Below are 19,192 nucleotides of genomic sequence, written 5' to 3' on the forward strand. Positions count from 1 at the left end.
TTTGCTCTAAGTTTTTACCATAAGCAGATTTTCTGTGGAAGATATTCAGTCCAAAAGAGCTTCCTTGGCTTGCCTTTGAAGTAAAGAAGCAGCACTACAATACAGCATGCTGCACATAAAATCTTCAGCTTGGAGATAAACCCATAAAAAACAAAAGGGCAAAAGCAGATGGGAATATTTGTAAAAGAAATATAAATTCTGCTTCTGTATAATTGAGTTACTTACAATAAATACATGAGTACCCTTCTCTAACACTTCTCTGTGAAGCAAAAAAAAAAAAAAAAAAAAAAAAAAATCAGCCTTATGAGACCAATTCCCTTTGCATTAGCAAGGAACTGCAGTTTTACTTTGTGCATAGCTTACTCCATTATCTACAGATATCAAATAACTCTGTAAGGATATTTCCAGAAAAAAGAACAAGATTTTCTTACTGCAGATCTCCTACACTTTGTCAACCAGAGTTTCTTTACATTTAAACACTCAGATTATGTATTTCTACTATTTCTTGAAAGAAAGAACTGTTCACTTGTCATTTCTATAGTTCTAATTATTTACATTGTTCAAGAACTGTACTAGCTTCCTTCACTTCCCAATTAAAAAGAAGAAACAAAAAAACCCAAGCAAATAAAAAGGGTGTAAGAAACCAGCCCTGATCAGTGCCATGGAAGAAACACAGTGTGGTATCAGCCCTCCCTCTTCCAGGGGCTTTGCTCTGTCTCAGCGCTCTGCTTGGACATCCATCCAACTGTGGTGCTACTCTGCAGTTGCCATCCTGCTCCCACAGATCTTCAAGAAAAAAAACCAAGGAGCTCTGGTTGGATTTCTTAGTTAGCAAGACAGAAAAGGTCCATTTGCTCCAATCCTCAAGGAAAGAGTGTCTTTAATTTCCAACTGTAAGAGCCAGCTGAGATTTCAGCATCCTTTGAGATAAGCATCTTTTCATTCAACGATCATCTTATTGACCATAAGTGTGAAGCTTGTCCCAGACACCAGAATTGTGGACTTATACTCTCTCAACCCCTGGCCTCTGTGGTCTCACTATCAAATTACATCTCCTGCTTTGCAGGAAATAGGCAAATTAGCACTTTAGGCCCAAGTATTTTGCAAACTTCTTACCCGAAAGTTCTTATGTACCCACAAGCAGAGGACATGTTGAAGCCGTGTGAAAAAGCTTGTTCTAGCTGAAATTAATCCTTGCATTGTCAACCTGCACACACAGATTCAATCAGTGTCAGTACTGCATGAAATCTGTCAAAAATACACCTGCCCATGTTCTTGACTACTTTTTGCCTGCTAGATTAGCAGAATTTACCCTGGAATTTTCACGCCAAGAATGACACTGGGCAGGTGTTAGAGCACTGCATGTGGGGGCATCTCAGCTAAGGAACCTTGACCAGGTTGGTAGTTTGGCTTTATTTCTGAATACATGTTTTTAATGAAATCCCTCATTTTGGTTGTATGTGAAAAAAAGACCCTTCAGGAATAAAGTTTGCAACCAGAAGCTATTTTTAAAGAGAGTTTAAATTATGTAAAAAAAAAAAAAAATCGTCTTCAGGCTGTGGTATTTTGATGACATTCCTCAAGTGCCATCTCAGGGTTCTAGTCATAAAATACTCCATTGCAGGGAATATTTTTGTTGCCTCAATGGCTCTAAAGTTTTTCTCTCCTATGCAATATAATCTCTATTTATTTTGAACTTCTGATTCCCAGCATTTGAATGCTGCTATAGTAGTACATTAATGTACTTTTGTTCCCTTGATATTACAAGTAAATAAAAATGGAAACAGCTTGCCAAGAACAGATCCATTCATTTGCTCAAAAAACATTTCAAGAACACCTGCACAGCTATTTTGGAAACATACTGGGATGTCCATTCAGTCTTTTTTGTTTGTGTAACTTCAGGTAGATTATGTCTACCTAATTCTGAAAAACAGAGCATTTCCCATACCACTATGTTCAAGCTAAAGAACTTCTCATTTTTCCTACTTTTGCTATTTGAACAACTAATATGGATCAATTAATTCATGTGACGTTCATATTCATACGTTCTTTTTGTCAGTAATAGAGAAAAATTAAGCCATGCTTGTGTACTCTTCTATGTACCCTAATTTTCAGGAAAAAGGGGATTTTTTTTTCAGTATGAGCTGCACAATAAAAAAACCCTATTTGCAGAACAAGGCAAGGCTACAGAGGCAGGCTTTAGGAAAAAATGAAGCATAGGTTTGTGTTCATACTACACAAATGGATAATGAGACAAAGACTAAAAAGCCCTCATCAAAGACAGACCACAGCACTGAAATATAGCACAGGTCACCTACTCCAAAAGCCACAAGCTCAGGATGAAGGGCTTGCCTGTGGGAGCTCTCTATGTCCCTCTCATCCCACTGGCTGCACAGACTACTCGAAGAAAATCAGGAAACCTCATCTGTGTTTTTTTTTTACAGAGCATAGCTCTGTAGAGTTCTGAAGAAGCAGTTTAAAAATTTACACTTCAAGAACACTTGAGAATAAAGATCCCTTGTCTCTGTCTCCCTTGCTCCTGCTTTCATTCATGCAAAAGCAATTGGCCACCCATGTTTATTTTTTGGCCCTGGAAAGCTGACATCTGGCAAACACACGAGATGGGAGGGGGGCACGGCTTGCATGGAGAGACGTGCACTGCATGCTGAGTGATGGGAACACAGGCAAGGAGACTAAGAGAACTAAAAGTTCATAGCACATGTGGCCAAAATGCTCTCATGCAGATTAATATATGTGATTGAAGTATAAGAACTAAGAATTTCCTCTATTTTCAAGTAACTCTCTCAAAATCTCCAGTTTACAATTATGGCACAGCAAAGACAAGTCTGTGACAGCTGGATCTGGGAATTTTACAGTAAATCACTTTTATATACCAGGACCTAGACTACTTTCTGTGTTACGTGTTTTAAACAATGACCAAATGCTTGAAATAGCTCCCTGGGTGAATCACAGTGTACAAAAGTGACTCAGATGAGGAGTCTCTAAATTTGGCTGTGCCAAGAGTTCATTGTTGCACTCTGAACCCACCCACCTCGTACATTCTCCCAGCCCTGCTAAAGATAAATCCAGCTTCTAGTAGCTTACACTTAATACTTTCTGCCCCAGCTTCTCATGCACTCTAGTTACTTCATGCTGGAGTACCTTCCTTTAGAGAGCACTTCTTACAGAAATGCCTTAATTACACCATATCTATGTTAGAAGTATCTAAAGAAAAAGCAAGTTAACCCCTCCAAACCTTAATTTCTCATAAACTCAGAGACCTGATATCATTTAGGAGCTAAAACATCGGTAGAATAATCCTTAAAAAGCACACTCCATTTTCTCTAAGCTCTTTATACACATCCTGGGGCAACTAAGTTGGAGCAAACTCTAGCAGTAAACCCTAGATTTCTCTTTAATCAGTGTGCTTACTGTGGGATCAGAGTAGGATGCAGCTTACTCTCTCTGGTACCCTCACCAATTCCATCTCTCCATCCTGACTGCTACCACAAGAGCTGGAGAAAAACCTATCATTCAAATACTAACAACACAATTTGAACACAATTCTTCCCCTTACAGAAGAGTGATAATTGTTACCAGTCAGCAATTTGCCTTAAAGAACAAAGACCTGAGCAGTTATTCTGCTAGTCCTGCTGCTAGAGACATGGAGAAGTGGAAAACAGCAAGGCTGCAAACCTCCTCTTCACACACTGACAGTGCATGATTGTACACTGCAAGAGACCAGTGACCCACATCTGAGAAAGCTTAAAGCCTCAAGTGTCAGCAAAGCCCACTCAGAAGGGTAGGACCTGATGTTTAAAAGTATTAAATATGGTAAACCATCTCATGGGCTTACATTACTGCTCACACTGATTGTTATTCCAGCTCAGGCTCTGAAAACGCAATGCTTTCGACCCTGTCTACACTACAGACATAGTAGCAAGGAAGTAGCTTATAATAAATTTATTCTGCTCCCTTCCTTCTTTCTCTGCTCCTCCCTCAGACTGCAGAACAGACTGCAGAAACAAAATGGTACAGTCATTGGTAGTTGAGTAACTCCTCTCACAACTAAGCAAAATTCTGGGAAATGGAAGAACTCTGGTTTGAGGCCAGCAGACCAGTTCCTGAGTCTGTTACTATATGACTATACATCTCTCTTGCCAACCTCAGGCACTCAGACACTCAACAACCATAAAACAGAAGTGGAGCAGGCAAGTGCAGAAGGATCAAGCAGGATTTTTCAAAAAAGCACAGTTTTCTCCACTGTCCAAGCATCACAGCATCACCCCAAGCCAAGATCCTCCTCGCTGGGCCAAGCTCTCAGCTTTGCTACTTCTGCAGCTGCACTGATGCCAATGAAGGTTGTAATCATGCTGGCTGAAATCCTACTTTTGAACTGTTTCCACTCCATTAAATAACTTAAGACTCATATGATTTTATCAGAGAGCTGATCTTACACTCGATCCTTATGCAAAATAATCCTGAGGGGCATTGCTTTAACACAGCCAAAACAGCTCTTGTGAAGTGAAGCTTAATCCAGAAAACTCACTTTCTAGAAGCAATAAATTGCCAAAGAAAAAAAGATGATCCTGCATTTAATAGCCTTTGCATCATGCCAGGATATCAAGTGCTGCTCAGACCTCCTCCTGTGAGTTTAGGACTGAGGTGCTGTAGGAACACAGCTCTGTGCAAACAGATGCAGAAGGAAGCAACTGTGTGGGGTGAATTCTGAACCCATCCCTCATTCTGCCCTCCCCCTAGCCCTGAAATACAATAAGACAGCCACCACCCTGTAAGTGGGATGCACTTACACAGATTTGATCCATATGTCAAATAGAAAGAGAATTACATAGAGGAGAGGGAAAAAAAAAAAAAAAAAAAAAAAAAGACAGCATGCCAAATGAAATAAATAAAACCTTCTCTTTCCCTTTGTATTTAAGATTTTTACCTAGTTTCCTCAGCATTGTTGAGCAAGACTATCTGCTTTATTAGATTCCAACTTCTTACATTAAGATTTCTAAAATTACAGAAAGTATTTCTGTTGGAAAGCCATTTAAGTGGCACTTCCACCATCTAGGTACAACAAAATCCTGGCAATCATAAATTAATTACTTATACTTCAAACTCTACAGTTAACATTACTAGTGCAAATCTCATCTCTAAGAGCCACCAATATCAATTCTACAAATGCATTTTGTGAAGCTCTGTCCTCCAGTTCATAGTCTGCCATGGAATCAGAAGAAATCCCCTAAAACAGTAATAGTTAAGTAATTTATTTGACATCTCAGTCATAGGGGCTGTTGACATAGGTATTGTCTTCCCTTCCACTCTCAAAAATAGCAGAGCAGCTTACTCTGCCATGCAAAAAAGTGAGAATTCATGGAGGCAAAGATTCAAAAAAAAAACCACTTCCTCATTCCAGAATTGAATCCACTGAAGACCATATCAAAAATAAATCAAATAAAACTGAAGTTCTTTGAAAAGCTCACTGCAGTAGCTGAACAGAAAAATCTAAAGCAGTTCTTTGAAGCAGAAAAACAAAAGCAAAACTGGTTACACACACGGGAGGAAAGAAGTACAAGGGTCCTTACTAGATTTTGTGTCTCTTAAATATCTTTATCTGCTGCAAAAAAGAAGCTGCTGTGGAAGCCCTGCATTGAATTAGCATTTAGTCCATGAATACAGCAAATGTGGGGGAAAAGTCATTATAAAGAAACAGGCACAATCAAATAGATTTCATTATTATTGCCTCACTGAAAAACATCTATTCTTTTGGGGCTTGTCAGCCTTACTCCTACCCACTCACAGTAAGTGAAACAGTAATCCTTCGGGAACAAAAAATGAACTGACAGATATTGGAATTACTTGTTGAGCAGTGATGTTAAAGAAGATTAAATGTGTAAAACACGACCAAAACCACTGAACATTTCTTAAGAGTACAGCTAGAATGGTTCATAAATGTGAAATAAAACTAAGCTATATTCAGGATTTTTAAGCAAAAGGAGACTTCAGAAATTGATTGCCTATATACTTTCTCTTACCCACACCACAGTCTCTCCAAGCACTTGACAGTGAAAAGTAAAGCTTGATGAACGCAGAACAAACAAAATACTTTGCAAATGCCTGAGCTGTTGCAGAGCACCCTTATGTCCCTGTACTCCCAAGGTTTCTCACACACTGCTGGAATTTAGGTTGCTGCTGTATCTTCTTTGTCCCAAAACAAACTCTGCTGAAGAGACACAAGAGTCTAAGTGCTTTTAAAAGTAATGAAATATAGACAGAATCTCCTAAGAGGGGCACTCCTGTTTAGTCTATGTGATTTCATATCCTCACATTCCAACAGCACGGCAAAGCTTTCAGAACTAATTCAGGTGGACTGTTCAGAAAAAAATTCTTTTCCTGGCATGTGTGAGTTCCCAAGAAGTTCCATACCTGTTGCTGTCCACTTGAAAGGCATCTTCCACCCTTTGCAAATACTTTGTTGAAAGAAAAAATAAGAGAACATTAGTAACTTGGGCATGGCAAATACATTTTCCCTTCCAACAAATGTGCAGCACAGTAAACACAGAGTTACCTGTCACTGAGTGACAGAGTGAACTAAGAGTTGTAAACACAAAAATTTAGCTGTAATTAAAGCCCTCAGGGTGTTATTGAGGCAAAATACACACTAAAAAGAAGAGAAATTTTTCTGAGGATTACAGAATACATAATTGAAATACAAGTTATGGGAGGAGGGGGGTGAAATTCTGCAAAAATGCAGAAACTCCCCTGTGTTACAAGATTGTATTTTTGTGATTTTTTTCCATGAAAGTTCCTCAAAACAATAAAGTGTCTGTTAACTGATCCAATGGTAAAACATATTATTCCATACTAAATTAGCCTAAGAGACCACAGGCAAATGCTCAGAAAAAGATGACTAACAAAGGCTGTTTTCATTTTGAAGGCCTGAAGATTTTCATATCTGTAAGGTTTGTCTAAGCACAGGCAGTAGAGAGAGAGACACTGAGACAGCTGTTCCACACCAGGAAACAAAGCTGAGGGATAGCAACCCCCAGCTATTAGCCTGAAAAGAAGAAAAGATGACAGTGTAAAGAGAAACTGAAAGAAAGCATAAAATTTCCTGCCAAAAGTCATTTCTTTTCAAGCCAACCCATTTTAATACATGATTGGGGTTAACTCACTTTGATGTATTTGCTTCAGCATAACTTTAAATACAGCTAAAACACATTCCTCAAAACTGCAAAACAAGGAAATAAGCAGATGTGGATATTTAAGTAAAAGGAAAATCTTTGAAACTCTCCTAATCCTGTCAGCTGCAAATAAAGTTTCTGTTTAGAAATGTGGTATAAAGCTTCTTCAAAGATACATTAAAAAGTGAAGTACTGTTTAGATCATCAATCAGCCTCCATATAAAAACAAACCCAGGAACCATCACTCCTGCTGGGGTCATTCTGAAACTGTAATGCAAGACTTGGTACTCAGGCACTCCCTGAAACAATTCCAATAGCAAACAAGCCTAAACCTGACATGCCCATCTCCCATCTACAGATCATTAGAAAATCTTTGTCAGAACAGTTTCTTTAAGAACAGTCACAAATGCAAAGAAACTACCTGATAGAGTCAAGTAACAGCTGCTCCATTAATTCAAAATTACCCTTTATTCTTCACAAGGTTTTCCAACATGTCGTGCATTTTGGCACGGTAGACTTTGAGACAGTTAGCTTCAAGTTTCTTTAAATTACAGACAGTAGATACAGTAGGAATATTTTAAACCAATTTCTTTAAAATAAATGTCAAGTTAAGACCCTTAGCTTTAAAAGAGACTGCCACCATTTCATTTTCCTGATACAAAATTCAAGTAATTTTAAGAGTAGAAAACTGTCCCTATAAAACATCCTTTTAAAATTTACCGGCTTTCTGAAAATAAGCATCAAATTTCCAGTATCCATTGGGTGCAACTACACATTTAGAAAAATAAGTCACTTTAAACAAAGGTCACTTACTGAAGAAAAGTAAGCTTTCAACAGGATAAGTTCTCAGAACAAATGATAAAACATTTTCTCCTTAGATAAAGGATTTAATCCTTGTTCCATCTCTGCAATTTATTTATTTTTTTCTTCAAAGGGTGTACATTTCATTATTGACAATGAATTAAGAGACCAGGCTACAGAGACGTTTTCCCTTCAGTATAAACCAGCATATGGAATTATTGCTTACCAGAAACAACTGTAAACAAGATTCACTTGATTTTGTTTTTATGCAGTGATTTTCCTTTCTTTGGTTAGCACCAAATATACAGATCACCAAACTTTAGCTGTGTCACTTAACTGAATGAAAATCAGGATAAATTTTTCCGATGATTTTGTATTTAGCATTCCTTGGGGTTTGGGGTTTTTTTCAACGAAGAAATGGGTTCACTGTGCTTTTCCATTTTCTCTCCTTACCCACTCTTTAGGACAGCAGAATGGAAAAACAAGTAGGACATGTTTACTTTGGGACTCAAGGCTCAGAGCAGATATCAAGAAATCTTCAACAATATTAGAAAATATTTTCTTTTTTCCCCCTTTTAGCCCAAAGTACCTCTGCTGTGTAGTAACAGTAACTTAAAGTTTCTTTTATCACCATCTTCCAGAAGAGATCTATAAATAAATGTTTATGTGAAGAACACTGCTGTTGAAGAGGACAAAGAAAAATAAAATTAAGGATCAATAAATGATACTGCAATGTATCTTGTGCCATTCAAGATAGGAAGTCCTTCATGTAAATGTGTGAGTCTTCCTGGGTGCATGAAGCTCCATCCTTTCCTGGGAGACTCAATGGAGCAGTTGTACCTAAGGAATTTACATCCACCTCCCTGTAGTGAAAACACAAACACAAATCCCAAACATTTATCTTGTGCTTTAATAAATTCCTTTTTATATATCCATTACTTCAAATAATTTGCTATTATTAATAGGCTGGATTTTTTTCTTTTACCATCCCTTAGCAAGGTTGTTTACATGACACCATCTTTAGAGCATTAATTAACAGACAAGTATTTGCAATCAGATTTGCCCTTGTCTTGCCTTAGCATTCACTAGATAAAAACTTGCTCAAGAAAAAAGGCTGAAACAGATCTTCAATAACTTCACTGTAGATTCTACCAGAGAGAAGCAAATCGTGTTCACAGGCCTTGTTTCAGGACTGCATCCCTACCCAGGACCATTTAAAAAAATCTTAAATTAATTAATCTGGCTACTGATTTCAAACTGAAGGTGTGCTTTCCAAAACAGTAAGTGTGGCAAGCACATTTATCGGCATTAAGTACTATAAATTATACAGGCTTATAAACACAACAGGTTAAATTTCTCTGTAAGTAAAAATTGGATATTATTGCCACTGCCCTGCCTAACTCCACACTCTGGGGATTGTTTTATTTGAATCAATATCAGACTAGAAAATAATTTAGCTCAAAAAAACCTAAACAGATACAAGAGTTAAAAATTTTCATTCTTTAGCTGACTTTAAAAAAACCATTAAAAAAGTTCTACAGAAAAGATGCCACTTGAGTCAACTTGGCACTATTTAAAGTCTTTTGAAGAATTGATTTTCACGGTACAGAAATGAAGCATTTAAGAAATGTTAAAAATGAAATTATTAACATCTCCTAAGTTTTTCTTCAAACCCCTTCTCTCCCACCACCTGAAATCAGTTTGATCAATTCAGCCTGACTACATCAACAGTTCTGAATCCTGGAATTGAGCAAATTTAGTGCTCATCAAAAAACCACAAGGCATAATGTATCTCAATTTGTGATGTGCATCTTTTCCTTCTCAGCTGGGTCTCTATATGTGTTTGGGCTCTAGTATTAGATACTCAAAGGACAACATTTGTTAAGTCAGTAAGTTACCTGAAAGTCCTCTCCTACTTTGTTGAGGGCAATGTTGATCGTGAACGTTGAGGAGTCGTGGTGAGGTCTGAGCGACCGTTGTCTGTCAGGGCTGTATTTTACAACAAAGTTCAGTAGAGCATAGCCCTGCAACAAAACACACAGTCAGACTTCAAACTGTGAACTGCCAAGTCACACACAGGCTTCTTGGGATTTTGTTTAAAGCTTAATTAAAATAAAAATTCAACAACATTCACCTTTAAATACTGCTATGTCACATATAAACTCTCAACCAAACCGAAGATATGTATTCATTAAAACACTTAAATTTAGTCACACCATGGAGTAATTTCTGCAAAAGCTTTTAAGCCATACCTTGGTATAATAGCCAGCAAAGACTTTTAGTGTTACTGGAGCAATGAACTCTCGTATGAAATGCAGCCATTCATTATCCAGTCCTATTTGCTTCATATGAATGTCATCTGTTGGGACATTTTCATAACCTCCAGAAATGCGGCTGTCCTAATGAAAACACCACAAACAGTTTGGAAACAGGAACATGGAATGTTTCTGACATTTCAACAAATATTTATTTGAAATCTGCAGAATCATGCAACTGCAACAAATCAATGTTTTAGTGGCTGTCTGTACAGCAATTCCACAGCTAACTGTCAAGGAAAAAGGTGTGCTGAGAGCAAAAATTGGAAGTCTTTATAGGATGAGCCAATATTTGGATGTGCCACCTGTAAATAAAAGGGCTTCCTGGGATAATAAATTTTATTTACCGAGCTGCAGATGCAACTGAAATTCTATCAGATCAAGAGACTACAGGCCTCAACTTGACAGGCTAATAAATGTTGAAATAATTTGAAGATGAAAGTATGTTAAAATTCTTTCCAGAGGCTCCTACCTACATAAAAATTGCGACTAGAATTCACAAATGTGGAAGCATGAGGAACAAGAGAAACATTCCTCTGATTTTAGTGGTAGTTAATAAATACCTTGAATTCTCCAAGAACATTGACACAATAGCTCATAACATTTTCAGGTAACTCCTTAAGGGGACAAGTCTGATAAATTAGTACTTAGGAGGTAAATGAGTAAAACTTGTCTGAACAGTTAGCAGCTATCCAAAACCAGCCTTGGGTAACTGTCAGGTAGCTGCTACAGAGCTGCACCACTGTTAGTGTCTAATTTGCTGATTCAAAGTCTGCCCTGGGTTTACGTGGCACAGCATGGGCAGCAGTGGGGCTGCAGAGGTGACCTTTGTGAGAAGCTGCTGGAAACTTCCCCTTGGAGCCAATGCCAGCCACGGAAGACAACTGCCACTGGCCAAGGCTGAGCCCAGCAGTGACAGAGACAGCATACACTGTGACAGCAGTGCCTTTAAGAAAGTGGGATAAGTGGAGTGAAGATGTTTTTAAGATGTTTCATTGCTCATTATATTACCAACTGAACCAGTGTAAAAAGTAAACTAATTGTCTCAAACTGAGTCTGTTTTGCCTGTGTTGGCTATTGATTGATCTCTCCCTGCCCTTATCTCTCAAGTCAAACTCTTTATTTTCTCTCTCTTGTCCAGTTGAGGGCACTGACAGAGTGAGTTTGGTGGGTGCCTAGAATACAGCCAGGGTCAGCACACCACAACATTAATTGAAGAATGCCTCTAAATCTACTGAAGGAGCAGCTACACAGTAGACTAAACTAAGTACTTCATACCACAAAGCAGATGTTTCAGACCACTGGCAATTGTTGGGATGTTTGTTTGTTGCAGTACACTGTGAGTTACTATTGTAAAAGTAGTTAAGATTGCTCATTAAGATTACGTTTATACAGGCTGACACTTACTTGGTGTTTTCCACCAGACCATTGCCCAAAATGTTCCATTTCTTCTACTAATTCATCACAGGCAGTGTCGGAAAATATGGGAAACCAAAACACATCTGGACATGGCTACAAGAAAACCCCAAACAATTAAAAACTTGATTCTCAAGCATACTCTCACAAAAGCAAAAACTATGAGTTACATTCTAAGCCCTGACCCAGCACTAAGAATGTGTCAGTGCACCCAGACCTTCTGTGCATAAACAACAATGCTGGTCTTCCTCATTTCACTTTAATATGGGATAACAGCTTAAAACTTACCATTGCTTTACACAGAAGCCATTTATCCCAGCTTTTAGAGAGGCAATGTTCATAAATCACTGTCTCTAATTATCACAACTGATCATCCAACACAAGTGCTCTGTCCAGATCAGTTGCATAAAAGCAAGCAGCCTAATGAATGGCAAAAATTCAGTTCTGATCCAAAACATCAAAAAACTGTTTAGTCACAGACCAAAAAAGCACTCTCATGGAAATATTTAATGCATGCCAATTTATTATCAGTCAGTCACACAATTTTTTAAAAAACTACTTATACTCACCTGTTCTACTATGTTATCAGTGAAGATCTTTGAGTAGTTTGGATTTATGTAAGTTTCTTTCCAATCCTAAAAAAACATTATTGGAAATCATTACAACAGAATAATGACATTTATAGGTGATATAAAAGAATCTATACTCTATTCGTTGCTCTACTGAAAACACCACAAACAATTCAAAAAGCCTTTATTGTCATAAACAATTTGGTTCCTATCATGTCAAAAATCATGAAACCTGTTTCCAATTTCATGCTCTGGTCACCAGCTGGCTTACTGATATGATATATTGTCATTTCCTTAGATGAGTAAGAACACCTTTTAGCACATAATCAATATTTAGCACACAGTAAACAAAAGTTCTCCACATAAAGCCTTTAAATTTGAAGTCCTTTATAATGTATACATTTATATATATTTTTAAATGAAATAACTTTTTAGCAATAATTAGATGCATACCACAGGATTCTCAAATATCTGCCAGAGGTCATTGTTGTAGTGGGAAGTATTGTAATTGGCTGTAGAAAGAAGTCTTCCAAATTCATGTCTGTTGGTAATGTACATGAAAACACCCTATATCAATTAGAGAAAGCATCATTAGTAAAACTGTCCATCTTAGCAAAGTCTTAAAAAGGTCTGTTCATGATTGTCCTTTCATAAAATATAATCACACATTTGTACACATATATTGTAAAGATGCTGTTAATTTAGTATCTTAATTTTCAAAGGCTTGACTCTAATCAGCAACTACTCTTCATAACTTCTTGTTTACAAGCATTTACCTGCATTTATTTTCCAAACACACTAAAACACATATTGTTGAGAACATATGTAGAGTTACAGAAAGGAAAAAGCAGAGGAGTGATTGGTTGATTTGCTTTCCAGAAAACTTTAGACACACTGAAAGCTTCTGATATCAAACTGAAAATGCTCACACACAAGAAAACCAACATCTAGGGTAATTTCAAATTAAAAACTGAAAGAATAAGCTAACAATCAATGGGTTCATGAAAGTCAGAACAAGAAACTTATTTCAGAGTATTCACTACATGATCCGTCTGGTGAATTGGCCTGAAATAAAAAGGTAGCAAATATAGCACACAAGAATATTCAGATCAGCATCCAAAACAGCTGAGCACTCTGAAGTCTGTTCATGTAATTATATGCAAGATATCAAGTGTGGTAAGATACAGCTTTATTATCAAGCTATTAACAGAAGGTATTAACAGAACTCTCTTGATTAGAAGTAGTAGCAGAAAATAGTATTTTTTAAAAGAAACTTAGGTTCTATGGGATTTTTTTAGTTTAAGGTTTTTCAGACTAAAACTTTTCTTCTGAAGTGTTTGTGACTTTTAGATTTGCAGCAGATTAAGACATTACCGTTTGGGCACTTTGGTACTTCTATGTTTTTGTCTGAAAAAGAGTTAAACTATTAGAAAGATAATGATTTTTGTTAAACATGCCCAGTTCTGGACACTTACCAAATCATAAAATAGCTGCAGCAGTGAGAATAAGGAGGGCCTGGGTCAAGAAAAACAGCTTAAAGTGACAATGTGGTGACTGAGGGGGCCTGGCAGACCAACAAGTGATCTGAGCTTCACTCCTTCCTAGGACTGCTCCACCCATTTTAGCTACAGAAGCTACAGAAGTGTCAGCACACCTCGACCTTGGAAGCACTGAGAAACCCCCCTGAGAAGATAAAGAGCCTCTCTGAGATGCTTTCAGCTGGGCTTCAAAAACCTGCCCCTGGCTAAAACCTGAACCTTAGAAGACTGAAGAGAAAGCCAGAGCAGTATTTCATCAGAGGAAGTGGACAGAGGAGAAATATCTTCCTGTGGTAGAATGATACTGCATGTAATAACAACCAATTAATAAAAAAAAAAAAATAAAGCAACACCTTTGGGGCTCTGAGCATATGGAATGTTTCCGAAGAAGGGGAGTCTTTTTCCCTTTGTAAAGTCTAAAATGAAGGAGAATCATCACATCAGTTTTCTGACACAATCTCTTTCTCTTTTTCCAACTACTTTTAGGTTTCCACAGGTACATCAGGGAAAGAGCAGCCTTTGACCAAAAGCTGATATGCCTTTACAGACAACATGCATCTCCAAGCAAAGCTCTTCATACACATGTCAAAGCTGTTTCCACCAGCCCCTTCTTATCTGCTGCAATACAAAAACAAGCATGTACCAAACCCTCCTACAGCCCAGACTGACAAAGAGGAGAAGAGAAAGCAATTTTCTCATGAGCCAGTCAGATTAGTTTAATGAGCACATGGAAAGCACAGGTTTTGCAGGAACTGATGCTGAGGAGGTTTGAATACAACAGAACTGGATGGGGATGTTCTGAAGAATCAGTACAAACAGAGGAGATCATGCCTTGTTATGAGGGAATAAAAAAATTAATACTTGCCAACTTTTCTTGTTCAATTCAGCAAAAAATTTTTCAATGCTACAGTGTCTGGAAATAGGTCTGGTTTAGGTCTTATTTGTCTCTGTGCTGAAACTAGCGTAAATATCAGTAGAAATATGGATTTACAGATTCATAACTTTACAGTACAAATAAGTTCTCTCATTACTTCCAGATTAATGCATGTAACATTTATCTGATACAGTTTTAATCTATCCAAAAAAAATATTGAGTAATTCATGCTCCCTAAGAAGATTCCTACCATTAGTTAAATCACCTAGACTTTTTATTTAACACTGCCCATCATTAGTTCCAATATATATGTACTTAATAAAAAATGGCAAAATATTCCAACTTAGTCTGCTGGAAATTTCACACTGTATAAAAACATGCATGATAGAGATGATCCAAATGCATTGGTAAATTTGAAGTTATGCACAGCAGAGCAGTTGAGCTCTCTTTCATTTACTGAGGTTATGCTAAGGAGAAAGGCATTTTAACCTCAAGAGAAATTTTCAGGGAATGTAACTAGAAAACACCATGCAGTCATTGCATCAGTGCATTGGCCTTGAAAAAACCTCTGTTCTCAACAATTTAAAAAAATACACCTGAAGGGTTTTATCACACAAAAATTGGCCAGTACTTTGAATTATATGTAAAATATAATAACCAAGATCAATCAAGTGAAGCAGTCTATGAGTACAGCAGGACACAAAGAAATGTGTGTATTTGAAAGCAAGCTGTTCCAGATACACCTTACCATTTCCCTGGCATTCCTGCAGAGTGCCATATCAGGATCCAACTTATCACGCATGAAGTAGTTCTTTTCTTTCATCTCAGATCTGAGAGTTTGTCCTTTAATTAAGTATATATTAGCCATATAAGGAATATTCCATACTCCTCTGTTGAAAATAAGGAAAAGAAAAACCAACACAAAAATAGTTTAAAGCTATGAAAACTAATTTGTTGCCTATTCTATTAAATCAGCATCTCTGTATTTGCTGACAAGGCTAAGCAAGTTGCAAGGAGAAGAAGCTGAAAGGTTCCCAAGGCACTTGGAAAACTACATCTGGACATCTCAAAAGTAGGCGTAGGCTGTAATTCAATTTTTATGGAATACTGTTATAAAAATATAGCAAGGTTAAATTCTCTACGGAGTTTTAACTACACATGAGCTTCATGTTTCCTTAGTTAAGGCAATCAGTCAAACTCTCTTATAATATTATTCTACAATACCAGATGGCGAAAGTAACTCCAAAACAGATTTTTAAATGAGTTTAAAGACTTCACTGAGACTCCACACAGTTGGTCTGACCTCCTCACACAAATACCCACAGACCACAGCAGGCCATGTATTTATGTGAGTTGGGCCAATATCAACATAAAAGCATTGCTTTCAAAATGCTCCCTTCTGCAGATTTCCCCCCCTCTCAGTGCCACAAGCACATCTTTCAGTACAGTAGGACTGAAAACAAGCCAGTCCTATTCAAGCAGTCTGTTTCAGACCCTTCTGTTCTTCCAGAGCAAAGAAAAGGCATCACCATATGGAACAGTCAATTTAGGGGAGGGATAAACGCAAAGGTTTGTCCTTGACAAAAGTATTGCTGAAGAGCTCCTCAAGATATACATGACATCATATACAGGATGAAATACACATAGAAGTTATAGCTGTTCCACTGACTAAACACTTGCCCCAAGGAGATTACAAAGTTATTTCAGGAATACAACAACCATTCCTTTTGCCTGAGGTTCCAGGGATGTAGAGTTTTGGGTTTGCTATTTGTTTATCTTGACTTTTTCTGGACTGTGCACTGGTAGAGCAACCAGATACCAACAGACAGGTGCTAGTAATGACTGTGTGCAATCCTAACACCAGCTCATCATGTTAAACACTTGGCTTTTTTTTCCAAGATGTGAGTGGGAATTTAAAAATGTATTTCTATGAAACATAAAAAAACAATATATCAAACCTCATCTCTCCAGGAGTAATACCATATTCATATATCTTCATGCAATATGTTGCTAGAACCATAGTAGGTGCCCTGACTTTAACAATTATTTACAGTTACTTACACTCTGTTCCCTTGCACAATGTCCACATAATCTTCTGATCTAGCATAATAACCATCTGGGCTCAAAGCACCCCAGAAATTGGACCAAAGCTTCCCATGGCGAGTTACGAGTGGAGCAATTATCTTCCTGTGAAGTGACATATTGAATAAGAAAATATGAAAGTCTGAAGCACTTTAAATTCACATCAGGAACTGCTGTTTTACAGGAAAAAATGCTTTGTGAATTGTTGGCCCCCAAGACCATTATGAACTATGGCAATGAAATAACACAAATAAGCAAAGAGGATTTAACTCTCCAAAAACAAATGGGATTGTATTTTCTCTGGAAACACCCCAGAGAATCCTTTCAATTTAGAGGAAATTACACAAAATAAGATTTACTATACCTGTTCTGTTCTATCAGTATTCTTAAAGTTTTTGGGTTTGTCAGCACGACATCTGCATCTATGCTTAAGTAATATTCACATGTTTTATCCTGGCGACAAAGGTCCCTAAAAAGACAGAAAAGAATTATTAGCTCATATTAATAATAATGTACACATGTCCAGAAAATATCACAAACAAAGCAAACAAAGACGTAAAAAAAACCCAAACTACAAGTACCAAACTGATTCATTGCATTAAAAGTCCTCTGCAGCACAGTATTGTAATTAAAGGTGTCTTTAGAGTACAGTAGTGTGATTAACTAAAATATTAAGATAGTTAATTAAAATAAAAATGTAAGGCATCTAATTAATGTAAGTGGCCTTTAGCCTTTACCAAGTTCAGTAATACGTTCTATAGAGTGTCCTAATAGAAAATGGGGCAGGGGGAACATGCCATTAATTTATATAGCTGGGTATCAGTACAATCACATAATAGTGAAGTGTGACCTTATTTAGCAAGATCTTTGAGCAAGTGGCTGTAATGCTGTCTTTGGAAAAAGATTCCACAGATGCAATCTGAATGGTAATTGAAACCTTATGGAGGGTATATAAAGAAATACATATTTAAAAACATTTTCTTTGTCTTTTTGACCTACAAAAACAACAAAAAAAAAAATGGTAAAGAGAAATATAAACCACTTGCAAAGGCAGTGAATTTATACTGGAGAAAGTAACTGAATGTGTCCATACACTATTTCTATAAGTTGTGATTTTGATCTCAGAATAAACTGCACAAGTTCCCATACATTCAAGAGAAAGACAAAGTAAACATATTCTACTGTAAATATGAAAGATACACAGACTATGTTTGTATGTTTCTGGTAGGGTGGAGTTGATAGGCCAAAACTTGGTGTAGTGAATTCAGCCTTCCTATGCCATCAGAATAACAGGAGATTATAGGACATCAAATATACTTTTAGACAAGGTGGAACAATTTCCTCAGGTCAATACTACAGCAACAGCTTCCTATCATGCAGGTGGCATTACTGAATTTATCTATTTTCCCTATTTTAATTCCACCATAACAGCTCAAATCATTATCTTCCTTTCTTGTTTTAAAACATCTATAATCAGTGCTTTAGTTCAAGTTCCACTTGATTTGATTGATTGTGACTGTTTTCTGCAAAGGCAAAGATCTCTGTCACTTCAAAAGATCTGACAAAGGGTGGATGTGACAGGTTACACACCAGTCAAGGTAAGGGCTGCCATGGCTTCCTGCCTGATCTTCTTCCATCCCCCTCCAAATCTAGCACTAAATCTTCCATCTAAATTACTACTTATCAACACCTTTTGGGTCTTTCTGTTCAAACTGTCTTCTGCTCAAAGGACTCAAGAGGTATGAATTTGTTAGAATCACAGTAGAAGGCAGAGCTTTTTTATTCCATAACTTTAAGCACTCTTCCCTCTTCAAGCTTGATCACTAAAGATCCAGCAATAATTTCAGAAAAATGTTTAAAATATCCATATGTCAGAAATTATCTTCCTACTGATGCTAAAATCACTGTGTTTGAATATAAACCCAGTTTACATCTCTGGGCAGTCTCCGGGCTTGCCTTAACCGACATCTTATACAGACATTTTTGTGACAGAAATTCCTTAATCAGCACTTTCTCACATAATTGCCCAACTGAAACCAGTAGGTTTGATTTTGGCCATAACATGGTCCTGCAATTAAATCTTTATGGTATTTTCCTTTACTAATCCATTCTGCTCAAGGCTTTACAACCAATGAACACAAGTCATATGTAGCCTTATCACTGGCTTAATTACAGTTATTAATAGTAACCTGACTTTTATACTACACTTGGCATTAGATGTTAAATTCCTTCCAAAAATATTCAGTACCTTTATCCTTATTTTAGTGAGGAAAATAGACCTGAGACCAGAGTTGATCTCAGTCCAAGGCTCCAGCCAAAACACTTGCCAGCACTGCCCCAAAAGCAGGTAAACACTCTGCTGCTAACAAAACCATGAAATAATTAATGTTTTTAATTTAAAAAATGT

The 19,192-nt window shown here is 37.2% G+C and overlaps 1 protein-coding gene across 2 annotated transcripts in view; it reads right to left on the reverse strand.

Annotated features, from left to right (window-relative positions):
- Positions 1–7,635: 7,635 nt before the first annotated feature.
- PLOD2 (procollagen-lysine,2-oxoglutarate 5-dioxygenase 2) overlaps positions 7,636–19,192 on the reverse strand; it is a 50,053-nt gene continuing 38,496 nt past the window's right edge. The window contains exons 11-20 of one of the 2 annotated variants that reach the window (XM_021536913.3): positions 17,150–17,254; positions 16,765–16,890; positions 15,452–15,593; positions 14,183–14,245; positions 12,745–12,858; positions 12,292–12,357; positions 11,714–11,818; positions 10,244–10,390; positions 9,890–10,015; positions 7,636–8,854 (exon numbers count right to left, since the gene is read on the reverse strand). In XM_021536913.3, the coding sequence (XP_021392588.2) occupies positions 8,699–8,854; positions 9,890–10,015; positions 10,244–10,390; positions 11,714–11,818; positions 12,292–12,357; positions 12,745–12,858; positions 14,183–14,245; positions 15,452–15,593; positions 16,765–16,890; positions 17,150–17,254 (1,150 nt within the window). In that variant the 3' untranslated portion in view covers positions 7,636–8,698. The remainder of the gene's footprint in view (positions 8,855–9,889; positions 10,016–10,243; positions 10,391–11,713; positions 11,819–12,291; positions 12,358–12,744; positions 12,859–14,182; positions 14,246–15,451; positions 15,594–16,764; positions 16,891–17,149; positions 17,255–19,192) is intronic. The other variant, XM_021536914.3, reaches the window with a different exon arrangement.

Source organism: Lonchura striata, chromosome 10 (assembly GCF_046129695.1).
Source record: "Lonchura striata isolate bLonStr1 chromosome 10, bLonStr1.mat, whole genome shotgun sequence".
Lineage (NCBI taxonomy): Eukaryota > Metazoa > Chordata > Aves > Passeriformes > Estrildidae > Lonchura > Lonchura striata.